Source organism: Engystomops pustulosus, chromosome 1 (assembly GCF_040894005.1).
Source record: "Engystomops pustulosus chromosome 1, aEngPut4.maternal, whole genome shotgun sequence".
Taxonomy (NCBI): domain Eukaryota; kingdom Metazoa; phylum Chordata; class Amphibia; order Anura; family Leptodactylidae; genus Engystomops; species Engystomops pustulosus.
The window spans coordinates 88,475,253-88,499,074 of record NC_092411.1 but is presented as its reverse complement, the minus strand read 5'-3'; the positions used below and the strand labels follow the sequence as shown (position 1 = coordinate 88,499,074).

Here is a 23,822-nt window from a genome sequence, read left to right as displayed (position 1 = left end):
CTTCCCACAGATAACAAGCCCCGGTATTTTAGTGTTTAATAATTGTTTTCCTACATTCACTTCCTGGTCCACCATTTAGAATATATTCAAACAAGGTATTTAATATGGATTGTCTGTCAGGTTTTCCAATGTGCCCTAGATGGCGAGTGGAATCTGTCCAGATTTTGCCAGTGAGAGGACAAAAATAAAGACAGTCGCCTGAGTTCATGAGGAGATTTTCTCATGGATCTTCCAGATACAAATCTGTGTCAAAATCCTCTTTGAGAACACACCCTTACATATTTATGCTGCACTGGCATGAATGCTCAGCAGTACGTTACAACCCAGAACACATCTTTTCTCAAAATATATGGATAAAAGAAAAATGAGGACTTTGTTACAAAATCAATTTCACATACTGAAGACCACTCACCCACAAGTACTCGCCATGCACTTGAATGGCGAATTTTTGCTTTCGTAGTCGAATAAGATTAGGGGGATAACTAGAAATCTCAGTCAGGCAACGGACAACTCCTGCTATCTGTCCACATAGTAACTCCTGCTGGTCAATGGCCGTCTGAAAATGACACAACATCATCGGATAAGTCTACATATAACTGGAAAAGAACAGCTTATAGTGAAGTGAACTGGCACAAGTGACCCAAGTAAATATAATCAAGCTCTTCGGATATCATATTAGACGCACTTATGCACTGTGCTATGGCTCATGTGGCCATTTGTTTTTAAGTGTTTTTATGCTAGTGCTATTATATTCTAATAAAGTAAGAAGTATTGTTACAATTCACTTTATGCTAATAATTTTTTGGCCAAGTTGTTTTGCACATCCCCGCTGCTTAGTTCATGTGATACTCTTCAGATATCTGTTATTTTTTCTGGCAGTTTAACGCCTCCTTATTCATTTTTGCGTTTCCATTTTTTAGTGCCCACCTACAAAAATGCTGTGTACTGGGAAGCTGGAAAAAAATTTCAAATGCAGTGAAGAAGGTGTAAAAACACGTTTGCACCATTTTCTTGTGGACTTGGATTTTACAGCTTTCACTGTGCGCCCCAAATGACATGTCTATTTTATTCTACTTTCTTCTTGGGGATACCAAATTTGTATAGGTTTTATAATGTTTTCATGCATTTACAAAAAATAAAACCTCCTGTGCAAAAAAAAATAAAAAATCTTAATTTTGCCATGTTCTGGTGCTAATAACTTTTTCAACTTCTGTGCACGGAGCTGTGTGTGGTGTCATTTTTTTGCAACTTTTTGATGACGTTTTCAATGCTGCCACTTTAAGAACTATATAGCCTTTTGATCACTTTTTATTGCATTTTTTAAAATATTTTTCAGAATGGAAAACAGTGGCATTTTAGACTTTGGGTGCTATTTTTCATTGTGGGGGTTAACCGTTATTACATTTTGATAGATCGGACATTTTGGAATGCAGCAATACCTAACATGTTTATTATTTTTACTGTTTATTTATATTTAAATCAGTTATAGGGAAAGGGGAGTGATTTGAATTTTTCTTTTTTTTATTAGTATTATATTGGCAGTATATGGGGATTTACCACATCATTTATTACAATGTGCAAATCGCACATTGTAATAAATGAGTTATAATGAGACGACCTTGAGTCATATGACCAGAGGCTGTCTTAGCAATCGGTCACTGCCCCCTCCAATATGGCAGCGCCAATGCGCCGCTGGGATTTAAATGCCTCTGGCAGCTTTGTCAGTGCCAGCACCAATTGCGGGTGTTACCGGTGGGTGTTTGCTGCATAATACAGCAAACACCCACATTGTATGGAGAGGGCTCCGCCCATCAGCACTCTCCGTATAGCGGGAGCCGACGTGTGACATACCATTTCTCCCTTTGAATCTGGAGCACTGTCTTTTTCTTAGATATGGTCATTTGGGGTATTTTTATCAGAAGTGTCTGGGAGAACAGAACAGTTCTAGTTCTCCATGGCAATCAATCAGAGCTCAGCTTTCATTTCCCCACAGATGTTTATAAAATGGAATCTGAGCTCTGATTGGTTTCCATGGAAAACTAGAACAGTTTTATCGCAGACACTTCTAATAAATCTCCCCCAATGAATTTTTAATGACTTCTAAGGAAGTCATGTGGACTGCATCATAGTCTGCAGTCCAGGTTATCAATGAACATAAAGATTGTCATCTTTGAAAGACTGAACAGACATTTGTTTTAATGTCATTAAAACATGTCCCCAAATAGCTGCCAGATGAGAAAACAATGGTTTCGGTGCTATCTTTTATAGAGCCTCAAAAATAAAAAGCACCAATCGCCTTGTACATTGACCTACACTTGTAACAGAGAATCCATGTCACCTCTAATACAGTCGTCCTGTGCCACTACACCAGTACATCATCCAGTACATGAGGGGGTCCCATAGTCAGACCCACAATCTGGAAAATCAGGTTTGGCAATTTCCTTGAGATTCTAATGTGAATGGAGCTGTAGTGCACAAACTTAGCCACCACCAAATACATTTCCGGATGGCTATCTCTAGTAGTCCTACAGAAGGGAATGGAACATGCTGTGGTTGGACCCTCAATAAGACATTATAAAGCACTACTTAAAGGGAACCTGTCACCAGGGACCTCATTTTCTCTATAGACAGGTTGTAGAAGCCCATCACACCGGCAGTGCAAGTATGCCCATCTGCATTACAATATAATTGTGTGTTATATTATTACCTTGCACCCTGACAAAATCCTCTGTGTAGTCACAGGGGCTGGGATTTGTTATGGATGCATTTGAAAAAACAACATGTGACGTGTCTGTGTTACTCAATCCTCAGTTTTTGGCCCCCACCTTTGTGCTCCTGTAAAGCTCCTCTGTCCTGCTCCTTCACAGAGCTCACAGCCTGGTAAGCTGACATCAGTGGGAGAGGGAGGAGCTGTACAGGAGCACAAAGGTGGGGGCCAAAAACTGAGGAGTGAGTAAAACAGACAAGTCACATGTTGTTTTATGAAATGCATTCAAACCAAAGCCCAACCCCTGTGACTACACAGCAGATTTTGTCAGGGTGCAAGATACATTATAACACAATTATATTGTAATGCTAATGCTTTTTAAACACAGAGGCATTTTTTCAATGCAGGTGTGATGAGCTTCTGCAACTTGTCATTAGTGAAAATGAGGTCCCTTGTCACAGGTTGCCTTTAAGTATGTTAAAAAGTATACTATCTGTATTATTCATTTCTCAAATTCTGTTGAGAGCTTAGTTTTACTTTAATCACTACATAAGCTCAAACTCAATTTACAGTTACAGATTACGTTTAGAAATCTGGTGCAACTGCTTAGAAATGTAAAAAATATATACATCACATGAAGTGAACTCAATAAAAGTTATAAGCCAACTTGGCAAGCTAATAGAAGGCACAACAGAAGAAAATGCACACTGAATTGTATGATGTTTATGAAAATTGTGCTTATGTTACATACAAGTCATACTGTATTCTTGACAGCTTTGGATTAGTACAGGAAGCTGGACAAACAACGCATGCAATGAATTTCACACGCTGCATTCCAAGGGCTGTAGTAAAAATGGAGTATGAGGTTTTCCAGAAGCTGACAGAATGTCACAATTCTCCTTGTATGAATGAAGGATTTTATCTTTACTGTTTACTCCTCTATGCTTCTATATACACAAATAATGGAAAGCACGGGAGGCAATGAGAACATAAAGAGTTTTATAGGGACCATAAAACCTATGCAACTTGGAAGGTTCTTGGAAGGGCATCTTCATACATCTCCACAGCTCTGTGCTCTTCTGGCTAATAAAAGATCATTCCCTTATGTAGTGCACAAAACATCTGAGAAACCAGGGCTCAGCCAGGACATTACAAAATGGCTAAAGGTTTACTGTTAAAGGACACCTGTCAGCAAATTAAACCGAACAAACTGCACATACTAATAAAAACAGATCCTAGCCCTCTTCTAATTATGGTACTATGAAAAGCCCACCTATATTGGAACATACCCTCTAAAGCTCTGCCACAATGTGGCAAGTAGCAGTCCGATCAATGGACCTATTCTTCATCGATCCAGTGTATTCATGAGTGCCCACTACCTGTTTTTATTGGTATATGCAGCTTGTTTGGTTTAATTTGCTGACAGGTGTCCTTTCACATTGAAAACATTTTCTACAACATCAAATTTTATAAAACAAAACAAACCAAAAAGTTAACACTATATATTTAAATATCAAATGTAGTTTGTTTCCATTATCTGCATAAGTATACAAACAGGAAACAGTTCTGCAGTGCTAACCTACAGCCACAGAGCTGTACAGAGGTTATACACTATATACAATATATTACTATAAATTACCTAATATTTGGTCCCGGAATAAAAATATTATGTATACACCAGACATACTAGAAAATCAAGTTCACCTGCGGAGGATAGAAGAAATTTATTCCATCCCTTGTGGGGTCCCCTTCTCCCTTCACCTTTGATCCATCATAGAGAAAGAAATAATTCATCCTGTGTATATATAAAAGCAGAATAAAGACATAAGAAAATGAACCCATACAGGATTCCTGTGATTGATGGCTGGACCTTGGCGTCACTGATGTGAATGAGGGTACAATTCTATGTAACGGGTGATGTGTCCAAAGAAAAAAAAAAAAAAAAAAAGATTATCACTAGAGATGAGCGAGTATACACGTCCGAATATACTGCTCGGTCGAGTATTAGCATCCTCGGACCGGCTCGTTACTCGGACGAGTATTTCCCCTGTTCGGAACATCTGGAATGTAAAGAATAGTGTTCTTTCAATGTGTTCTGCACTTAAATGGTCCTGTATTCACTGTTTTTAATGTTTTAATTCTATTCTTCACATTGCAGGTGTGCGCGCGTGTCTTCCGAGATACGCACGCACCTCTACGAAGTGAAGAATAGAATTAAAAAATTAAAAACAGTGAATACAGGACCATTTAAGTGCAGAACACATTGAAAGAACACTATTCTTCACATTCCAGATGTTCCGAACATCTCCGAACTTAGCGGGAGACAGGTGCGCAGACCTGGAAAGTGAAGAATAGTGTTCTAACGAGCAAAACATCAGGAAACATCTGGAATATTTAACGAAGCACTGTTCTTTTGCTGTTCTGTTTTAGCAAAAAAATGCTCGGTCTCCCATTGACTTCAATGGGGCTCGTAATTCGAGACGAGCACCCGAGCATCGGGAAAAGTTTGTCTCGAATAACGAGCACCCGAGCATTTTAGTGCTTGCTCATCTCTAATTATCACTATTGCTGCTGTCACTCGACTGGAGGATCATTTACCCTTATGGTATATAGATCTGGGTCCAAGCTGCTGCAAGTAAGATCCAATAGACTATACAGAAAGTATGAGCTCCAGAATGACAGCTCTTTCTACAAGGACACTTGGCCTCTCAAATTAGATTTCCTATGAAATATTCATACTAGTTAGATATTTAGGCAGGTGTTTAAATATATATTATATAGTATTATGGAATACACATATTATATATATATTATAATGGTAATGAATGACATTATAATAGGGAATATGGTCTTGTGATGTTTATAAGTAGCTTAAAAAAAAGCTTAAAAAAAAAAAAGGAAAAAAGACAGCAACCAATCTATTTAGCAAAGGCTGTTTGTTTGATGTACGCAGCCCAGGGTCCTAGTGTGCAGGATCCATAGTCCAAGACAAAAAGGGGAGAAAAGCCCACAGCACCCAATATGATGAAAAAAGGTTAAACCTTTATTCACACAGGCATAGAAAAAAAATTGCCATTTTTCCATGCCTGTGTGAATAAAGGTTTAACATTAGCTTAAACTACCACAATACATACAGAACACATATTCCATGAATAATAGACTCACCATGACACTGGTCTGACCTCAGAAACAAATAGAGATGCCATGGAGTGAAATTATTCCACCGCCATCAAGTTCTTCACTGCCAACCAACACAGTACTTACTACACAGACTCATTGCCCCAAGCGATCCTGGAGGAAAAGGTAGAAACATTAACATGGATCTGAGAGACCTCAGAATAATTTACATACATCTTGTACCTAGGCACTGGATACACCCATATGGACAGGATGAACGGAGGAAAGCAAGGCTGAGGCTGAAGATAATGGAGGTCATGTGCTGATCACACAGGAATACGGCTGAGTAGCCATGTACCTGTGTGACCGTCACATGCCCGGCCTCCCCTAGAAGCAAACCATGAAGCTTTCCATTCACAGCTAAATACTTTATCTACAGAAAGCCTTTACACGTAAAGGACATCTACCACCAGGATGAAGGACTGTATGCAAATGAACCCGAGGGGCTCCAGGCTCCCTACAGTCTTTCATTTTGGTAGTAGATGTCCTTTAACCCCTTCCCGCACCCTGACGTGATTCTACGTCATAGGATGCGGGTAGTTCCCGCACCTTCACGTAGAATCACGTCATGGCGATCGCCCGAGCTCAGAAGCTGAGCCCTTGCGATCGCCGCGGGATCCCAGCGGTACACGGTAGCTGGGATCCCGCAGTAACAGCCGGGATCGCGACTATCGCGATCCCGACTGTTTAACCCTATAGACGCCGCGGTCATAGTGACCGCGGCATCTATGGTGTATTGGCGCGACGATCGGCACCCTCCGTGCAGGGCACGGAGGTGCCGATCGTTGCCATGGCAACCTAGAGGCACGATCAGGTCCCCTGGGCTGCTTATGGCAGCTGCCTGCTAGGATCGTGCACTGTGCACGATCTAACAGTGCAGCTGTCAGCCTATGCAGAATGCATAGGCTGACTATGTCATATGCTGCAATACATTAGTATTGCAGCATATTACAATGAACAAGTGATCAAATGATCACTTGTTCATGTCCCACCCTGGGACAAAATAAAACAGTAAAAAAAAAGTTTTAAAAAAAAATTATTTAAAAAGAATAAAAGTCCCCTTAAGTCCCGTCCCATGCAGTAATCATATAAAACATAAAAAAAGTGAAAATCACCAAAAAAACCACAACATATTTGGTATCACAATGTCCGTAACAACCCGTCAAATAAAATAAAATGGTCACTGAACCCGTACGGTGAACGCCGTAAAAAAAAAAAACCAAAAAAACCTCACAAAAATTATTACATTTTCACATCTGACCGCATAAAAAGTGCATAAAAAGTGATCAAAAAGTAAAATGTACCCCAACATGATACCAAGAATAAGTACAGCTTGTCCCGCAAAAAATAAGCTCTAAACCAGCGCTGTAAACAAAAAAATATAAATGTTCTGCCCATTGTTACATGGCGATACAAAAACAAGTAAATGTCTCACAAAATGAGTTCTATATTCTGCAAAACAAGTTCACCATAAAAAAGCCATATAAATGGGGTATCACCGTAATCGTGATGACCCATAGAATAAAGATAATACATTATTTTTATGGTACGGTGAATGTCCGAGGAAAAAAATGCTAAAAACCATAAACAAGAATTAATGATTTTTTTAACCATCACCAAGAAAGAGTTAATAAAATCTGATTATTGGCTATTGAGCCCCCCTGTAAATGATGTACCTGAAAAGTGGATCTCATCCACAAAAAAATAATCCCCCATATGTCCAAATTACAAAAAAATAAACATTTTATAGCCTGTAAGATGTGACGTTGCAGATCTGCTCTGAATGGCGCCTCCTTCCGTTCTATGCCCGGCCGTGCGCCCATACATCAGTCACCACCACATATGGGGCATCCTCTGACTCGGGAGACGTTGGGTATCAAACTTTGTGGAGTTTTTTGTAATTTAATACATTGTGACGATTTAATTTTTGGCCAAAATTAATATATTGTCTAAAAAAAATGACAGCTTGTAAATTAGACCTCCATTTTGTTTTAACCACTAAAGGGTTAACATATTTTTAAAGTTGATTTTTTACACATTGAGGGGTGTAGTTTCTAAAATGGCATGCTTTATGGGGGTTTACTGCTGTTTAGGCCTCTCAGAGTCAGTTAAAGCTGAGGAGGTGCCTCTAAATAAGGGTTTTGGCGTTTTTCATAAAAATGAGAAAAATTGCTCCCAAAATTCTGAACCTCCTAACAACCTAGAAAAGAGAGAAGATGCATAAAACCCTATGCCGATATAAAGCAGACATTCTGGAAATGTTAGTTATAAAGTTACTTGGGTGCTATGACTATCTGCCTGAAAAGCAGAACATTTTGAACTATGAAAATGAAGAATTTTTAGAAATTTTTGCCAAATTTAAGTTTTTTTCATAACTTAACACAAAAGATATCATCAAAATTTGAATATTACTTCGAAGTACAATGTGTGACGGTAAAACAATCTCAAAATCCCCTGGATATGTTAAAGTGTCAAAAAGTTATAACCTCCTATAATGACACAGGGCAAATTTTAAAAATCAGGCCTGGTCCTAAAGGTCTAAAATGGCATAGACACGAAGGGGTTAAAAGGGGATTCCCATTTTAGAAAATCAATGTTATTGTTTGTATGATGAAAAGTTCTACAATATTCCAATATACTTTCTGTATCAATCCCTCACAGTTTTCTATTGCTGTAATTCGATAGAAAGCGTCTATGTTTATTTCCATAGCTGACCATGGTCAGGGCGCTTTCACACGATGCGTTGCGTCACAAATTATGATGCATTTTTGACGCATTCAAAAGGCTTCAGCCTTGATCACATGCTGAGGTTACATTGCGTTTTAGCAAATGCAATGGAAACGCAATGCTACTTCAACATGTGATCAAGGTTGAAGCCTTTGGAATGCGTCAAAAATGTATAAAAAAACGCGACACAACGCATTGTGTGAATGCGCCCTCACACAGGTGCCCGGCTTGTTATATGACACAGCTCTGATTACTCTCTGTGATAACGAGTGCACCTGTGTGACCATGGTCAGATTTCTGTCCACTGGAAATAAACATAGTGAACATCCACAGAAAGCTATGGTGTACTGTCTCAGAGAAACAAAGATTGTAAGCTCTTGGGAGCAGGGCCCTCCTATTGTTTCATATGACCATGTTATTGCTCTGTAGTGTCCTATATTATTTGTATATGTACCCCATGATCTGTGGAGTATGATGGCACTATATAAATGAACATTTATTATGTCACAGCTTTTATATATAATGGAGCCCGGTATACAGAGACACATCTCACTGCAGGTGTCTGTGTATATATAATGAGAAATGAAGGAATTATAGAATAACTCTGATATCAGGTAAGATGTAAACATATATAGGGGGAGATTTATCATTTTTTTCTACGCTAGTGCATAGAAGCAGTGAAAGAATTGCAAATTCCTACAGCGACTATGCGACATGCGTGCCGTGTGGGCGCGTCAGCTGACGGAGTGGGTGGACACTGCGCAATTTTGAAAAACCTGCAAATGTTCATTTGCAGATTTTTACAAAACTTACCCCTGGTTGTACCTGGCATAGTTTTGCCTGGTGCTCGCGCCGCCCGTAATAGATCAAGAGGTCCCCCTTGTATGATAAAACACAAAACCCACAAGATGAGAGTTTTAGAGAGAGATAGTCATCCACTCACCACAGCCGCAGCCCTGGAGGATGCATGGAGGATGGAGAAGCAGCTTTCTCACATAAACCGATCACAAGACTCTTCTCGTGATCCCTCCAACCCCCACATTCTAGTGCAGCGGCTGTCGTGCCTCACAGTGACCACTAAGTGGCGCTGCAGTACAGCTATTCACATGATGACCCTCATACACGGACAAGTGCGGAAACCAGTGACTGTGTAATCATCAGCGCATGTTATTACAAACTCTATACTAAATAGAACTCTCCCTTTCTCAAAACACATTACTGTATATGTACCACACAGGCCAAAAGGGATATATATGCCGACAACCTACTCAGAGTAAGTTTTCAGAAGGGATCGATGTCTGGTTTTATGACAGTCGAAGGGGACAGTGACCAATCAAAGCTTAGCTTACTTTTCTTCAGTCAAGTTTTGAAAATGAAAGCCAAACTCTGATTTGTTGTTACCGATAACAAGTCCGTGGCGGTTTATGCAGCGTTAAGCATGACACAAATGCGCTTCCTACCTGTTCCTCTTATTATCAGTCACTAATGTTTTCTAAACCACTTCCTACTTTCAAAACAATCGTCGCATGATGCATACGTCTGTCTGACTCTAACTACATCACATCCCTGTGTCAGTACAGAGAGATCGTCCTCACCTATCAATGGATAGAGATGTGGAGCAGAGGCGTGGAACGCACACGTGCTTACGGGGTGAAGTCCCTGGAACGCAGAATGAATAGGAGAAGATTTGGGTGGAACGCATAGCAGTATTAGTGACCGGTGTAGGGCCGCCGGCTACAGCTGACTGGTGTACAGCCCTACAACTGACAGGTACACAGCCCCTGCAGCTGACGGGTACACAGCCCCTGCAGCTGACGGGTACACAGCCCCTGCAGCTGACGGGTACACAGCCCCTGCAGCTGACGGGTACACAGCCCCTGCAGCTGACGGGTACACTGCCCCTGCAGCTGACGGGTACACTGCCCCTGCAGCTGACGGGTACACTGCCCCTGCAGCTGACGGGTACACTGCCCCTGCAGCTGACGGGTACACTGCCCCTGCAGCTGACGGGTACACTGCCCCTGCAGCTGACGGGTACACTGCCCCTGCAGCTGACGGGTACACTGCCCCTGCAGCTGACGGGTACACTGCCCCTGCAGCTGACGGGTACACTGCCCCTGCAGCTGACGGGTACACTGCCCCTGCAGCTGACGGGTACACTGCCCCTGCAGCTGACGGGTATGTTCTCATTCTACTTATTCAAGCTTATTCATATACATTTCCACGAGGGGTAGCCGAGGAACCTAGCAATTCACGTATGTGACTTTTATAGGGTAAGACAAGCATTTACTAAAATAGCCATGTCAGCAGAGGTGACAGTACTTTAGCTTTTTATGCTAAATATTTCATTTTTGGAATTGTTGCAGTTACCTGTGGAGTAAATAATCTGTATTTGCCATAAAAGTACACAGTGGGCATCTAACTGTCTTCAAACAATCTGGTCAGCTTTATATATTTCACATAATGTTATACAGGTCTCTTTTTCAGCACTGGTAAGGATAAAACCGATATAAAATGCCCAACAGCAAAACCACAGCTACTTGCTGTAGCTACATGATGGATGGGATGATGTTTGGTTAATGTTTTGGGTATTCTGTGCAAAGGTTAAAAGCAGCAAAGGCATGGCAGACAAACCTGGAGCCCCATGCTTCTAGTTTCTAGCACATTGTTGATGGTGTATTGTCTTGACCTGTCAGCAGTCATTCTCAGGGACATGTGGTTGTATATAATGTCATGTAGTGATGAATGCCGTGAAAACTCTAGGAAGGTAAGTGTTGGAACCATTACTTAGAATGAACAGCATGCACCAGTCTTGTAGTTTTGTGAGTAGTTTCAATATATTAACTTCAGTTTCTCTAAATCCTTTTAGTCATGTCTATGAAAATGTCTCTGGGCTTGTACATGCCTATGATTGGGAGATTATTGTGCTGGGCTAATAGGACCTAATAGTGACTGATGCCGATGGTGACTACCTGTACTTTTCATTCCACCTCATTGGAGTGTGATAATGCTATAACATTTAATAGAATTTTGCACATTCTCACCGCCTCCAGGTTCAAGATGGAATCAGACACATGGCAGACAGTCAACAAGAAAAAAGCCAGCAAGAAATCGTCCCATCTAAAGAACAAAACTGCTTCTACATATTCTGGTGCTCAGCAGCCACCTAACATGTTTACAACTGAAGATGTCACTGCCACTATCAAGCGAATAAATGAAACTATGTAAGTTACACATTATACTGTATATAACACACAGTAAACGGCACAATAATAACAGAGTCAATGTGAAATGTAATCTGATGCATATAAGGCGAGGTCCACACCTTGTAGGACAATCTGAAGGGGTCGAAGCTTCCATAGGGAACTTATGGGTAGTCCTGGCTGGCTAAATCCCGGCGGACTGGGGCGTTCGGTCGGCTTCGTGCCTTCCCTTTCGCCGCCCTTCCGGTCCGTTTACCCTGGCCGCCGCTCCGCGATCCTAGTGTGAGCGCGCGGCGGCTGAAGAAACTACAATTCCCGGCGTCCTCGAGGTCCGATGACGACTTCCAGTCGCGACCGGAAGTAGCGGTTCACAGGACCGCAATGCATCCTTGGGAACGGGAGCACGGCGTGGTGGCCTCTACAGGGGGATGGGCTCCCCATTAAGGTATTTAAGACACCTGGAGCGGGTTAGTCATGCTGATCTCAGGTCTAAGATCTGTGTGTGACGCTGCGGTGCTGTGCTCCTGTGTGGTGTGTTTCTGAAAACTTTCCTGTGTGCTTCCCTGGCTTTATGATGGCTGATGAGGCAGACCCTACCTTCCTGCATCCTCCGGTTTCTGTAAGTGGGGTCATTTGTGCAGGTTTGGGCTTTTACTGTGTGTAAAGATAGCGGGTCATTTATTATCCTCCGCTTGCCTTTTCAGGACAAAGACCAAGGGTCTAAGGGGAAAGGCAAGGAGGATAAAGGGGATAAGACAAGCAGGTCTGAAAAACCCGAGAAAAGTCGACTTAGGAAGTGTAACATGTGTGCCCACTCTATGTCCGACTCATACAAAAAGCCGATTTGCAAATCTTGCATCGACAATTTTATGAGAGAGGAAAAGTCGTCCTTCTTAGATGAATTAAAGGGGTTCATTGAGGAGAAGATAAGTTCTTCAGTGGCCGCTGTTACGTCCAGGCCCCCACCGAGTAAGAAACCTAGAGTGGAGCCGGATTCTTCTATATCTGAGGAGGGGGATAACTCTGAAGCTCCCTCATGCTCATATGTGGAAGATGAGGATCCTATGGACTCACAAAAAACAGAAGATACAAGTCATCTGTTTCAGTTTGAGGAACTCGATGGTCTCTTAAAGGCAATAAGACAGACCCTGGAAATTGAGGAGATTCTCCCCCCCAAGTCTAAGGAGGAAGAATTATTTGGGGGATTAAAGGCAAAACGCCAGAGGGTGTTTCCCCTGAATGACACCTTAAAGGAGCTGGTTTCAGAGGAGTGGCGAGAGCCAGAAAAGAGAGTCATTGTGTCCAAGAACTTTAAGAAGAGACTTGTATTTGAGCCAGAGGAGTCCAAGGTGTGGGACACTTGTCCAAAAATTGATGTGCAAGTCACAAAAATAGTGAAGAAGACTGACCTTCCATTTGAGGACGCGGCACAATTAAAGGACCCAATGGATAGGAAGTCTGACTCTCTGTTAAGGAAGGCCTGGGAGACATCCATGCTCAGTCTGAAGACTAATTTAGCTTCTACTTCAGTGGCAAGGAACCTGCTGTACTGGCTAAATGAACTAGAATCCCACATCAAGGAGGGAACTCCAAGGTCAACAATCTTGGAGAACTTTCCTTTGCTAAAATCAGCAACAGCCTTCCTTGCAGATTCCGCAGCCGAGGGAATTCGTTTTGCGACCTGCTTATTATTGGCCAAGACAGGGAGAACTTACTCTTTTCAAGAGATCTCACCCTAGAAACCTTAAAAAAACTGGGATGGATAGTAAATTATCAGAAGTCAGAACTTTCCCCAGCTACTGTGAGGAAATTCCTGGGAGTAAACTTGAACTCAGTTTACCAAATGTCGTTCCTTCCACAGGACAAGGGAGACCACATCAAGGATCTGATAAAGAGGTTCAGGAAAAAATCAGTGATCTCCATCAGAGAGGCAATGAAAATCCTGGGCTCTCTAACAGCCTGCATCTCCTCGGTAGCCTGGTGCCAGGCCCATTCCAGAACACTCCAGGGATGGATCTTAAGATCCTGGAACAGAAAACAGAAGGATCTGGACAGGAAAATCCTGATTCCACCTGCCGTCAAGAAAGACCTGCTATGGTGGTTGGAAGACGGAAATCTGAGGAAGGGAATATCTTGGTCAAACAGCCCTTACATTCCAATCCAAACAGATGCGAGCCACAGGGGCTGGGGGGCAGTGATGCCTCAGCATTTTTCCCAAGGTACCTGGACAGAGGAGATTACAAGAAGATCCTCAAACTTCCGGGAGTTGCAAGCAGTATGGGAAGCCCTCAGCGCGAACACCCCACTTCTTGCCCACCAACACCTTCTCATCTTGTCGGACAATACAACTACGGTCTCCTACATAAAAAGGCAAGGGGGAACCAGGTCTCCTCTCCTGAGTACCCTAGCTCGGAAAATATTTTTGTGGGCAGAACAACACACCCTGTCAATATCTGCCACCCATCTAAAGGGCACGGAAAACTCAAGGGCAGACTTTCTAAGCAGAAGAAAGATCCTACCAAACGAGTGGAGTCTCAAGGAGGAGATCTTCCTGGAGCTAACATCTTTGTGGGGCTATCCTCTAGTGGACTTGTTCGCAACAAGGGAGAATACCAAATGCCCGCGCTATTTTTCTCTGGAAAAAGGGGAGAACAGGGAACAGCTGGACGCCTTCTCTCACCACTGGGACATTCCACTGGCCTATGCCTTCCCCCCCAATTCCCCTGATCGCCAGGGTTCTGAGAAAGATATTCCAGGAAAACACCAGAGCCATCTTCATCTGCCCAAATTGGCCGAAGAAAAGCTGGTATCCACTCTTGAGGAAAATGTCGCCACAGGATCCAGTCATCCTTCCACTGTCCGAGGACCTACTACATTAGGGTCCAATCCATCATCCAAATCCGGGAAAACTGCAGCTGTCGGCCTGGATCCTGAATCCAGCTTCCTAAGTTCTCAGGGACTCTCGTCTGAAGTCATCAAGACCCTGAAGGCAAGTAGCAAACCGGTCACTTTTGCCATCTACCATAAGATATGGAAGAGGTTCTGTTCCTTCTGTAAGGACAGTCCACCTTCCCAGGCTAACCTTAATATTTTGCAGGTGCTCGAATTTCTTCAAAAGGGTTTGGAGTTGGGATTGTCCACCAGCACCCTGAAGGTCCAGGTGTCCGCGCTTAGTGCTTTCTTCGACCAGCCTCTCATCGAGCACAGGTGGGTCAAGAGGTTTATTAAAGCAACTTCTAGGTTAAAGCCCCAGACTGTTAAAAAATCATCAGCATGGGACTTAACTCTAGTCTTGAATGCCTTAATGAAGGAACCATTCGAACCTATTGACTCCTCCAGTATAAAGAACTTAACACTTAAGACGGTTTTCCTGATAGCCATCACTTCTGCTAGAAGGTTGGGCGAACTTCAGGCTATATCTATTAGGGAACCCTACATGAAAATTTCTAGATGATAGAATTGTATTGATGTTGGATCCAAATTTTGTTCCCAAGGTGGTTTCTGACTTCCATAGGAACCAGGAGATTATCCTGCCCTCCTTCTGTGAGAACCCTTCTTCAGCAAGAGAACGAGAATGGAGTTCTTTGGATGTAAGACGTTCTGTCCTAAAATACTTACAGATCACCGAGACCTGGCGTATTGACTCTAATCTTTTCATCCAATTTCAGGGGAAAAATAAGGGGAGGAAGGCGTCGAAGGCGACTATCGCAAGATGGCTGAGACTGGCGATTGCTTCATGCTACGACCTACAGAAGATACCGATACCATCAGGAATCCGAGCTCACTCGACCAGGGCTATGTCCACATCCTGGGCGGAAAGAAGAGGAGCGGCACTGGATCAGATTTGCAGGGCTGCAACGTGGTCTTCATCTACTACGTTCTCTAAGCATTATAGACTGGACTTGCACTTATCAAAAGATCTGTCATTTGGGCGCAAGGTGTTACAGGCTGTAATCCCTCCCTAAAAGCTTACTAATTTTGTAAGTCTCCAGGTTGGGCCGTCATGGGGGACGAAGCGGAAATTGTGAATTGGATTACTCACCGGTAATTCTATTTCCGTTAGTCCACCATGACGGCCTAGAAATTTTTTATTTCTGTATTATTGCTTTCAGATGAGTTTTGTATGTGGAGCAAACATACTAATAAATCTGATTGTATCTTCCTCAGCATGGTTATTTTGTAATCACTGGCGGGAGGATGCGGGGGGGAGCATTTAACCTCTCTTCTTCCTGTCCCTGCAGAGGTCAAGGGGCATCCTCCAGGTTGGGCCGTCATGGTGGACTAACGGAAATAGAATTACCGGTGAGTAATCTAATTCACAATTTTATTATTGTTATCTCAGCCAGAACTTTTTTTGGTCTCTGTGACAATTGGATTTTAAAAATGTTGGGTTGTCATAAGAATCAATATTAACACTAAAGCTTCATTACAGACACCAGTGATAACTGTTACAGTTGTTTATTGTAGCCTAGGACTAAAGTAGAGAAAATTACCAGAGGTCCGTTTGTGACTAGGGCTCGTATGTAAGTCGAGTGTTTTTAAGTAGGGGACCGCCTGTATTTATAATTCTAATTCCTTGATATATATATATATATATATATATATATATATATATATATATATATATATATATATATATATATATATATATTGCACATAGATTCCCCAGCGCTGCACAGAGTTTGCCATATGTTTGACTATGAAGTCTTTGGAGGTTCATTTTGCACACTACATCACTACGCAATGTAAATTAATATACTGTTTCTCCACATATTACACATATAAGACAGATGACCATCTTCTTATGAAATTGGCATTTAATCTCTAAAATAGAGGTGAGCAGCAGGTTCACTTAAATCCAGGTTTTTTTTTATCTCTGAAGGGATGTTGTAAGTAGTTGATTAATACTGTGGATGATATTTTCCGTATGTTTTTTTGCAGGGGGCTAATGTGATAAATAAGCATTGCACAAGCTTATGTATGGTTTATTTTACTATTTATATTTGTCAATGCGACAAAACAAAGATATATGGTAACCTATTTTTCTATTTAACAGGGCAGATCTACAGGTGTCTGATTTTTGGCACTCTTGTCAAGGTGAGAACATTGGTGCGGTGAGTATATATAGACTATATACACTCTAATATTTCATAACTGGCTGAATTATTTTACCAAAAGGCTGTATTTATGACTGGTTTCATACAACTGTGTTCTGGACAAGAAGCAAGGGACATGTGGCAGCTCCATTTTGTGGACTGACTATGCCTGTGTAAACTCGAACTCATTACGTCAGAGTGGCTAATATGCTACTGTACAGACCTTACAAAAAGCTGTGGGCATTAGAATCAATGTTCTGTTTACATAAAGCATGGACATGCACAGTCCATCACATCCTCTGCTGTGGTCTTTAACTAAAAACTCTCCAGTTTATGGAAATGAAGATTTTGATCATATTTTACCACTTTTTTCACATTCTGCTAATTAGGTTTTATACTCTTAAAAACTCACATGACCAAGACAATGGTTTTATTACTGTGTAAGTAGTCTTCATGTGTTTCTCCTAGGCTGTCTACTTAGGTGTCCAGATACTTTAGCAGAGTCTTCCCCTGATGTCAGTATTAATGAGGGACTGATGAAGAACCTGAACCTTGAGGACACCAAAACTACCTGCATTTCTTTAGAAAACGTTGACTGTGTGTGCTATGGCCTTGGAAATTTTACAACATGTGTTATATCGCGACACCAATTGGCTTTCTTAATTGTGTTCCTGGAGCAATTTAAGGTGATTATTATACTTAATGATATATAACTGAAAATTGTCTGTTCTTCATTTTATGAACCCAAAGGAAACCTGTAAATAATGTTCAAGGGTGGTTGCACACATGTTCCATGCTCAGCCCTTGGAAACGTGCCCATATGTTGGTCTGATCATAGGCTGCACACATAGCACGGGAAGGGAGTCCCTGCATCTTACAGAAATATAAGGCAAAGGCTCCCTGTCTTTCGGCCAATTTACAATGCCAGTATTGTCGCGGTTCTTACAGAATTGGTGCTGTTTTTTGGTTGTTTGAATGGGAGTCCTTGCATTATATTTCTGTATAATATAAGGTCTCCCATCCTGGGAGTCCCTGGGATTACACCAACCTACAGGTATGTTTTCACTGGATGAACACAATCATGGGCAGCATGTTATAAAACAGATGGGCCTGAACTGATTATGAGTAGAAAATATTCAGTCTTTATTAATGTGTATCTGTCTTTATTCTTACTAAAGTTATCTAGTCATGGGTGTGGTCCAGTGATTGTCAGCTTTCTATGCTTGGGGGTCTATTAATCACTGATAGAACTGTTTTATGACCAGACAACTGCTTCCAAGAATAAAAACAGATATTTACAGTACATTAATACATTACAGGATATACTGAATCTTTTCCCAATAAACTATATTAATCTGCTCCACACATTGATTAAATATTAAACTGTTGCAGGTTTATATCTGTGCTTCATGCTTTTCACTTGGTGGATATGTGGTGTACGCTGCACCCCTCATTGAGAGAATATAGTTACCATAGACTGGCACATTACACATACCATAGACTTGACTACGTATTCCTATCACATAGACTACTTGACATGTTGCCCAAATGCTCCATTGATACCTTCCTTTGGTCTGATCATGCACCCGTCTTTGGATCACTGGAAAGTTCCCCTTTCTCAACAATCATCTTCTTGATGATTCTCTATCTGCGGAGCCTCCGTAATTTGAGCAGATTCCCACTGTGCCTCATGCAATGATTCCTTTCCTATGTATATATGGAATTCTTTTAAGTGTACTACATACTATCTTTAGGTCTCACGGGACTAGGTTGAAAACAGAGCAAGCGGCTAAACTCTATATCTCTACTGCTTTCCCTAGCAGACAAGTAACGTGTTAATTAATCCACTACTACAGAGGCTCAAACGCTGAGATTTCTTCCCTACTACAGGAAATTGTCTCCATTTTACATCAGACATACCGCTGTGCATTGGGAACGTATGAAGAAGGGCTTCTTTGATTATGGAGATAAATGTGGGACCTGGCTGGCTAAAGCGATCCATCCACGCTTGCCAACCACCCATATTTTTTCCATAAACCCGCTAGATGGAGGGTTGGGACATAAAGTTCTAAAAATTTTACTCCAAGCTATACCATGTTGGGGACAATGCCTCTGACCCTTCCTTTACCTTGGCAGTGGACAGTTACTTAGCAGCAAATGCCCTATCTAGTATCCCTGCTCCTGACACTTCCTGATTGGAGAATGATTTCACTTGTGTTTGTCATCAAAAACCTTAAACATGGTAAGAGCCCAAACCCCAATGGCTTCACTTTCACATTTTATAAATCCTGTAAGCCTGAATTGCTGTCCTTGCTCACTAAACCCTTCAACTCATTATCGGGGAGTTGCTCTTTCCCAAGCCAAGCTCTACAGACATATATACCGGTGATACTTAGACCGCGGAAGGATCAGCCTCACTGCTGTAACTTCCAACAATATCCATTCTAAATGTGGATACCAAATCGAGCCTTTCATACAGTTATTGATACATCAAGAGCAGGTGGGTTTTGTTGTGAGGAGGGAAGCCAGGGACAATACGGTCAAGATAATTTTGCTAATCTCAAGGGCTAGGGCCTCCAGGGACCCAATGTGTCTATTATCTATAAATGCTGAAAAAGCTTTTGATCATGTATACGGGGGGTTCTTGGAGGCCACCTGGGCCCTCACATGAGAGAGATAATTATGGCCTTGTGTCATGACCCAACAGCTAGGGTGAAGGTCAGCAGAATTTTCCTCCATGGAATAAAAAGAGGAGCACACGTTCTATGACTTTGTTTTTGCTTTCTTTTCAGATCCCAAAACACCAGTGCCACGTTTTTGATCCAATATTTTCTATGTTGGAGATTGAGGTCCTTCAGCAACTAGGGCTTTCAGTTTTGCTAAAAAATGAAGTAAGTTGAGTACAATTATTTTAAAGAATGAAGCCTTCTCCACAAATACAGCTTCCCTATTGACATGAATTATTTTTGACCAAGCACTCAACTTACTGCACGGCCGTCTGAAGCCGGTCATCTGCGTATGACCATCAAGGAGAAAAGGAGGCAGGGGCGGCCGGATAGGCATATGACGTACTGAGAGTAGTAGCTAGGGGGAAGGAGAGAGGTGGGTAGTTTTAGTTTTTTTTTTTCCAGACTGGCTGATGGCAAAGTGGTTTCCGAGGGTGGGGGGTAACCACTCCTCAGTGGACACAAGCCTAGGACACTGCAGAATAGAGGTAAACTTTGATAAAAGTTTTCATTAGAAAACTTATTAAAACTTAATGATTTATTTAAAAAAAAAACACTGTACTCACTATTGTCTATGGGGACATGGGGGAGACAATAAAAGGGGTCCTGGTGACAGGTACCCTTTAAAGCATCAGCCAGTAATTGCATTTTTGGATAGACGCATGAATACATAGTCTTTATTGCATTTCATTACAGGAGGGGAAGCATGCCGTCTGTAAATCCACACTGTTCTACATGCCGCATTGTGGTAAGGCACTATATAATAACTTGCTCTGGAGGAACTGGTCATGTGATGCTCTGTCACAGATTATGATTATTGGCAACAGTTTCAAGGGCATAGAAGAAAGGTAAGCAAATACAAGAAAAAGTTTAACAGCACAATGCTTACAAAATATGTTTCAGCATTTTCTTCAAAATTTTCTACAAAATCTTCTTTATTTTGTAGATTAGTTTCCAGAATTCTACAGAGAGATTACATTTATATATATAAGGTAAGCTCCTTTGTAAAAACGCTTTCTTCAGTGGCTTAAGAGGTTGCTCCGATAACAGTTGTGACCAACCGGCCCCACAAGCCGCTGTCAAACACTTTAACATGTTTCAATTTAAGTATTCAACCTTCCCCTGTTCACTGAGATTTATTAGGGCGAGCTGCCAGGCTGTCTTCCACTTAGGAGATCATTGACCTCATTAAGGTCAGAAGTAGTGTTGGGTCAGTATATAGACAAGTCGCTGAGTCTGTAGAGAAATATGCAGGGATCTATTCACATTGCATTCAGAGAAGACTTAACCAGATATAACTGAATTTGGAGTCAATTCTCGCTGTGTAGAACAGATATAGAAACAATATATTTGAGATGTCTATCATACATAAAGCCCTTATATGGACATCCAGGGGGTTATTTATCATTAGACCACCTCCATGTGATAGTTCTATGTCTATCTTTGGAGCTTCCTGTCAGATTCATTAAAGTGGCTTTGGCCCTTTAATAAACGTTCTTATGTTCTACTTGTATCTGGGATATTTCTTTCAAAAAGTCATAAAATGCATCACATACATCAGCAGGAGCCTGGAGTGACTATGCGACTTTTCTAAAAAGTCGTGAATCTAGCTTTGCAACCTCATACTGCAGAGAGTTCCATAGTCTCACTGCTCTTACAGTAAAGAATCCCTGTCTATGTTGATGGTAGAATCGCCTCTCCTCTAGGCGCAGAGGATGCCCCCTTGTCCTGGTCACAGGCCTAGGTATAAAAAGATGTTTGGAGAGATCCTTGTACTGTCCGTTCAGGTATTTGTACATTGTAATAAGGTCTCTTAGTCGTCTTTTTCTAAACTGTATAACCCCAGGTTTAGTAATGTATCATTGTATTCTTGTCCCACCATTCCCCTAATAATCTTGGATGCTCTCCTCTGCACTCGTTCCACTTCTATTATGTCCTTTTAAAGGACACCTGTCATCAGGTCTGTGTCACTTGTCCTGTCACCTCTACCTGTTGGAGCAGCTCACAAGGATCCCATCCCAGCCTTTATCTAGTTATTTCATACATTAATCATTGTAAAATCATCTATTCTTTATCATGTAAATGAGGCTGGTCACATGGTCAGAGGCAGTGATGTCACCCCTGTTACCCCTCCCCTCTCCTCCCCCCTGCTCATGTCTGTGTGTAATGTATAGTAAAGCATGGCTAGTGTGTGTGCTACATCTGCTGACATGCTGCATCCTCCTAATATACAGGTGAGAGACACAGACATCAGCTACACATGAATCTGACATGTTCTGCTGTAACATGGCTGCCTGGAGCTGCTGTATCCCTCCTAAACACACACATGCACACACAGGCTGCAGGGGGCGCCAGCACCAGGAAGCACATCATTATACAGCCTCACACCATTATACAGGCTGTCAGTCATGCACTGGGGGTGTGGCTGTGCCTCCCACTCATGAATAGAGTGGACAGCTTGAATATGCTAATGCTTCATTGGACATTTCACAGGTCATTTGCATACAGCTTTAGGACCTCATTGCTTAGGTTTACAGGCATGTAGAGGGACAATGAAGGGATAGAGGCAATGCTCTCTAATGGCAGTTTATGAAAATATATTTAATTTAGGGGGGTTATTTTGCATGACGGGTTCTCTTTAAAGTTTAGAGACTACAGGGAGAGTGTAACTCCCCTAACTTTAGTTCTACGGTATCTAGAAACATGCTTTTGTGTCATATTAAAGGTAGGAATCTCTACTTTCAGCTTCTAGAAATACAAAATAAAAACGGGCAGTAAGTGTATTTTTATCTACAGCTTGCATTTCTAACTATGTATTAAGCAGCTTGTATGTCATGTTCTGTATATCACAGAAATACAAGTCTAATAGCTGAGATTCTTATCTTTCATATGACTTTAGTGACGCTTCAACTGCAGCCTCCAAACTTGACTCTTCCCAGGCAAATGTGACACTTCCCTGCTCATTTTCACATGACGTTACCTTAAAAAATTTTTTTAAAGGTAAATGGGTGAGACTTCACATAAAATGGGCTAGTAGTATAATGGGCTTAAATCTGCTTACAGTGTCGGTACTGGAGGGAGCTCACTATAAATATAACTACTATTGCTCTACTCCTCCCAGTGCTATTCTACTGCTGGAATCTGATGAACTTCTGTATTTCTACAGAGCTTACAAGTTGTAGAAGAAACATCATTTCCTGAAAGTAGTCACTATGGTGACGTTTTTAATGACACAGCCATTCATAGATTTTCTGTAGCGAAACTAAAATCTTTACCGAAGGAAACATGGCAGTGTCAAGATGAACCTCAATATCAAGACTGTGAAGACCTGGAAATCATACTCGGTCCCAAGGGATAGCATTGAATGTTCCAATAGGTGGACAGTATACAGGAGAGACATTTGGTTACTGGTTTCAAGTACCGAGGCTTGTCTGGAAGTGGCCACTAGTCTCTAAATCTACACAATGGCAGTGGATGTACAGCTACTTGTGGGCAGACCAGACGTACAAAGTTGATAAATTTACACATCGGTGCCTTCTACACGTATGAAATTATAGGCAGTCCCTGGGTTATCTACAAGATAGGTTCTTAAGTTGAATTTGTATGCAAGTCGGAACTGTATATCCTGTAATTGTAACCCCAGCCAATTTTTTTTTTTTTTTTTGTCTCTGTGACAATTGGATTTTAAAAATGTTGGATTGTCATATTAACCAGGATTAACAATAAAGCTTCATTGCAGACTCCTATAATAACTGTTACAGCTGTTTATTGTAGTCTAAAGTTAAAGTACAGTAAATTACCAACATACAGAGGTCCGTTTCTAACTAGGGGTCGTCTGTAAGTCGGGTGTTCTTCAGTAGGGGACCGCCTGTACTATAGTTTATCATATACATCATATTTTTAGGAACCTGTTATTCTGACAAGAGTGTTGTCTTTTTCATGGGACACTGTATGTATGTATATAAAAACATACTCATACAGTGGGTTCAAAAGTACCGTATTCATACCTCTTACGGTTTTCCTAAGTTTTAAATGTTACATACGCAAAGTTAAATTTAATTTATGGATATGTAATATTATAGAGGTACACAAAGTATCAAGTATTTGTGAAGTGTAAAGAATATATGTGCTTTTGTAAATTTTGCTAACTAAAAAAATGAAAAGTGTGGCATGTGTATGTATTCAG

The 23,822-nt window shown here is 41.4% G+C and overlaps 2 protein-coding genes across 13 annotated transcripts in view; one reads left to right on the top strand and one right to left on the bottom strand.

Annotated features, from left to right (window-relative positions):
* HPS4 (HPS4 biogenesis of lysosomal organelles complex 3 subunit 2) overlaps nt 1–10,299 on the bottom strand; it is a 24,362-nt gene extending 14,063 nt beyond the window's left edge. For 2 of the 6 annotated variants that reach the window (XM_072146866.1, XM_072146824.1), the window contains exons 1-4: nt 10,072–10,197; nt 5,873–5,998; nt 4,412–4,502; nt 413–556 (exon numbers count right to left, since the gene is read on the bottom strand). In XM_072146866.1, coding sequence (XP_072002967.1) covers nt 413–556; nt 4,412–4,502; nt 5,873–5,913 — 276 coding nt within the window. In that variant the 5' untranslated portion in view covers nt 5,914–5,998; nt 10,072–10,197. The other 4 variants (XM_072146850.1, XM_072146857.1, XM_072146841.1 and 1 more) reach the window with 4 other exon arrangements.
* SRRD (SRR1 domain containing) lies at nt 9,850–23,822 on the top strand. 7 transcript variants are annotated; one of them, XM_072146887.1, is made up of 8 exons: nt 9,850–9,884; nt 11,665–11,835; nt 16,871–16,911; nt 17,379–17,596; nt 19,703–19,801; nt 20,333–20,484; nt 20,583–20,628; nt 22,803–23,822. In XM_072146887.1, exons 1-8 carry the CDS (start codon nt 9,865–9,867, stop codon nt 22,992–22,994), a joined length of 939 nt encoding a protein of 312 aa, XP_072002988.1. In that variant the 5' UTR covers nt 9,850–9,864; the 3' UTR covers nt 22,995–23,822. The 7 variants fall into 7 exon arrangements, with proteins under 7 accessions (XP_072002988.1, XP_072003026.1, XP_072002999.1 ...); XM_072146925.1 differs by lacking the exon at nt 9,850–9,884 and adding an exon at nt 10,070–10,330; XM_072146898.1 differs by lacking the exon at nt 9,850–9,884 and adding an exon at nt 10,070–10,381.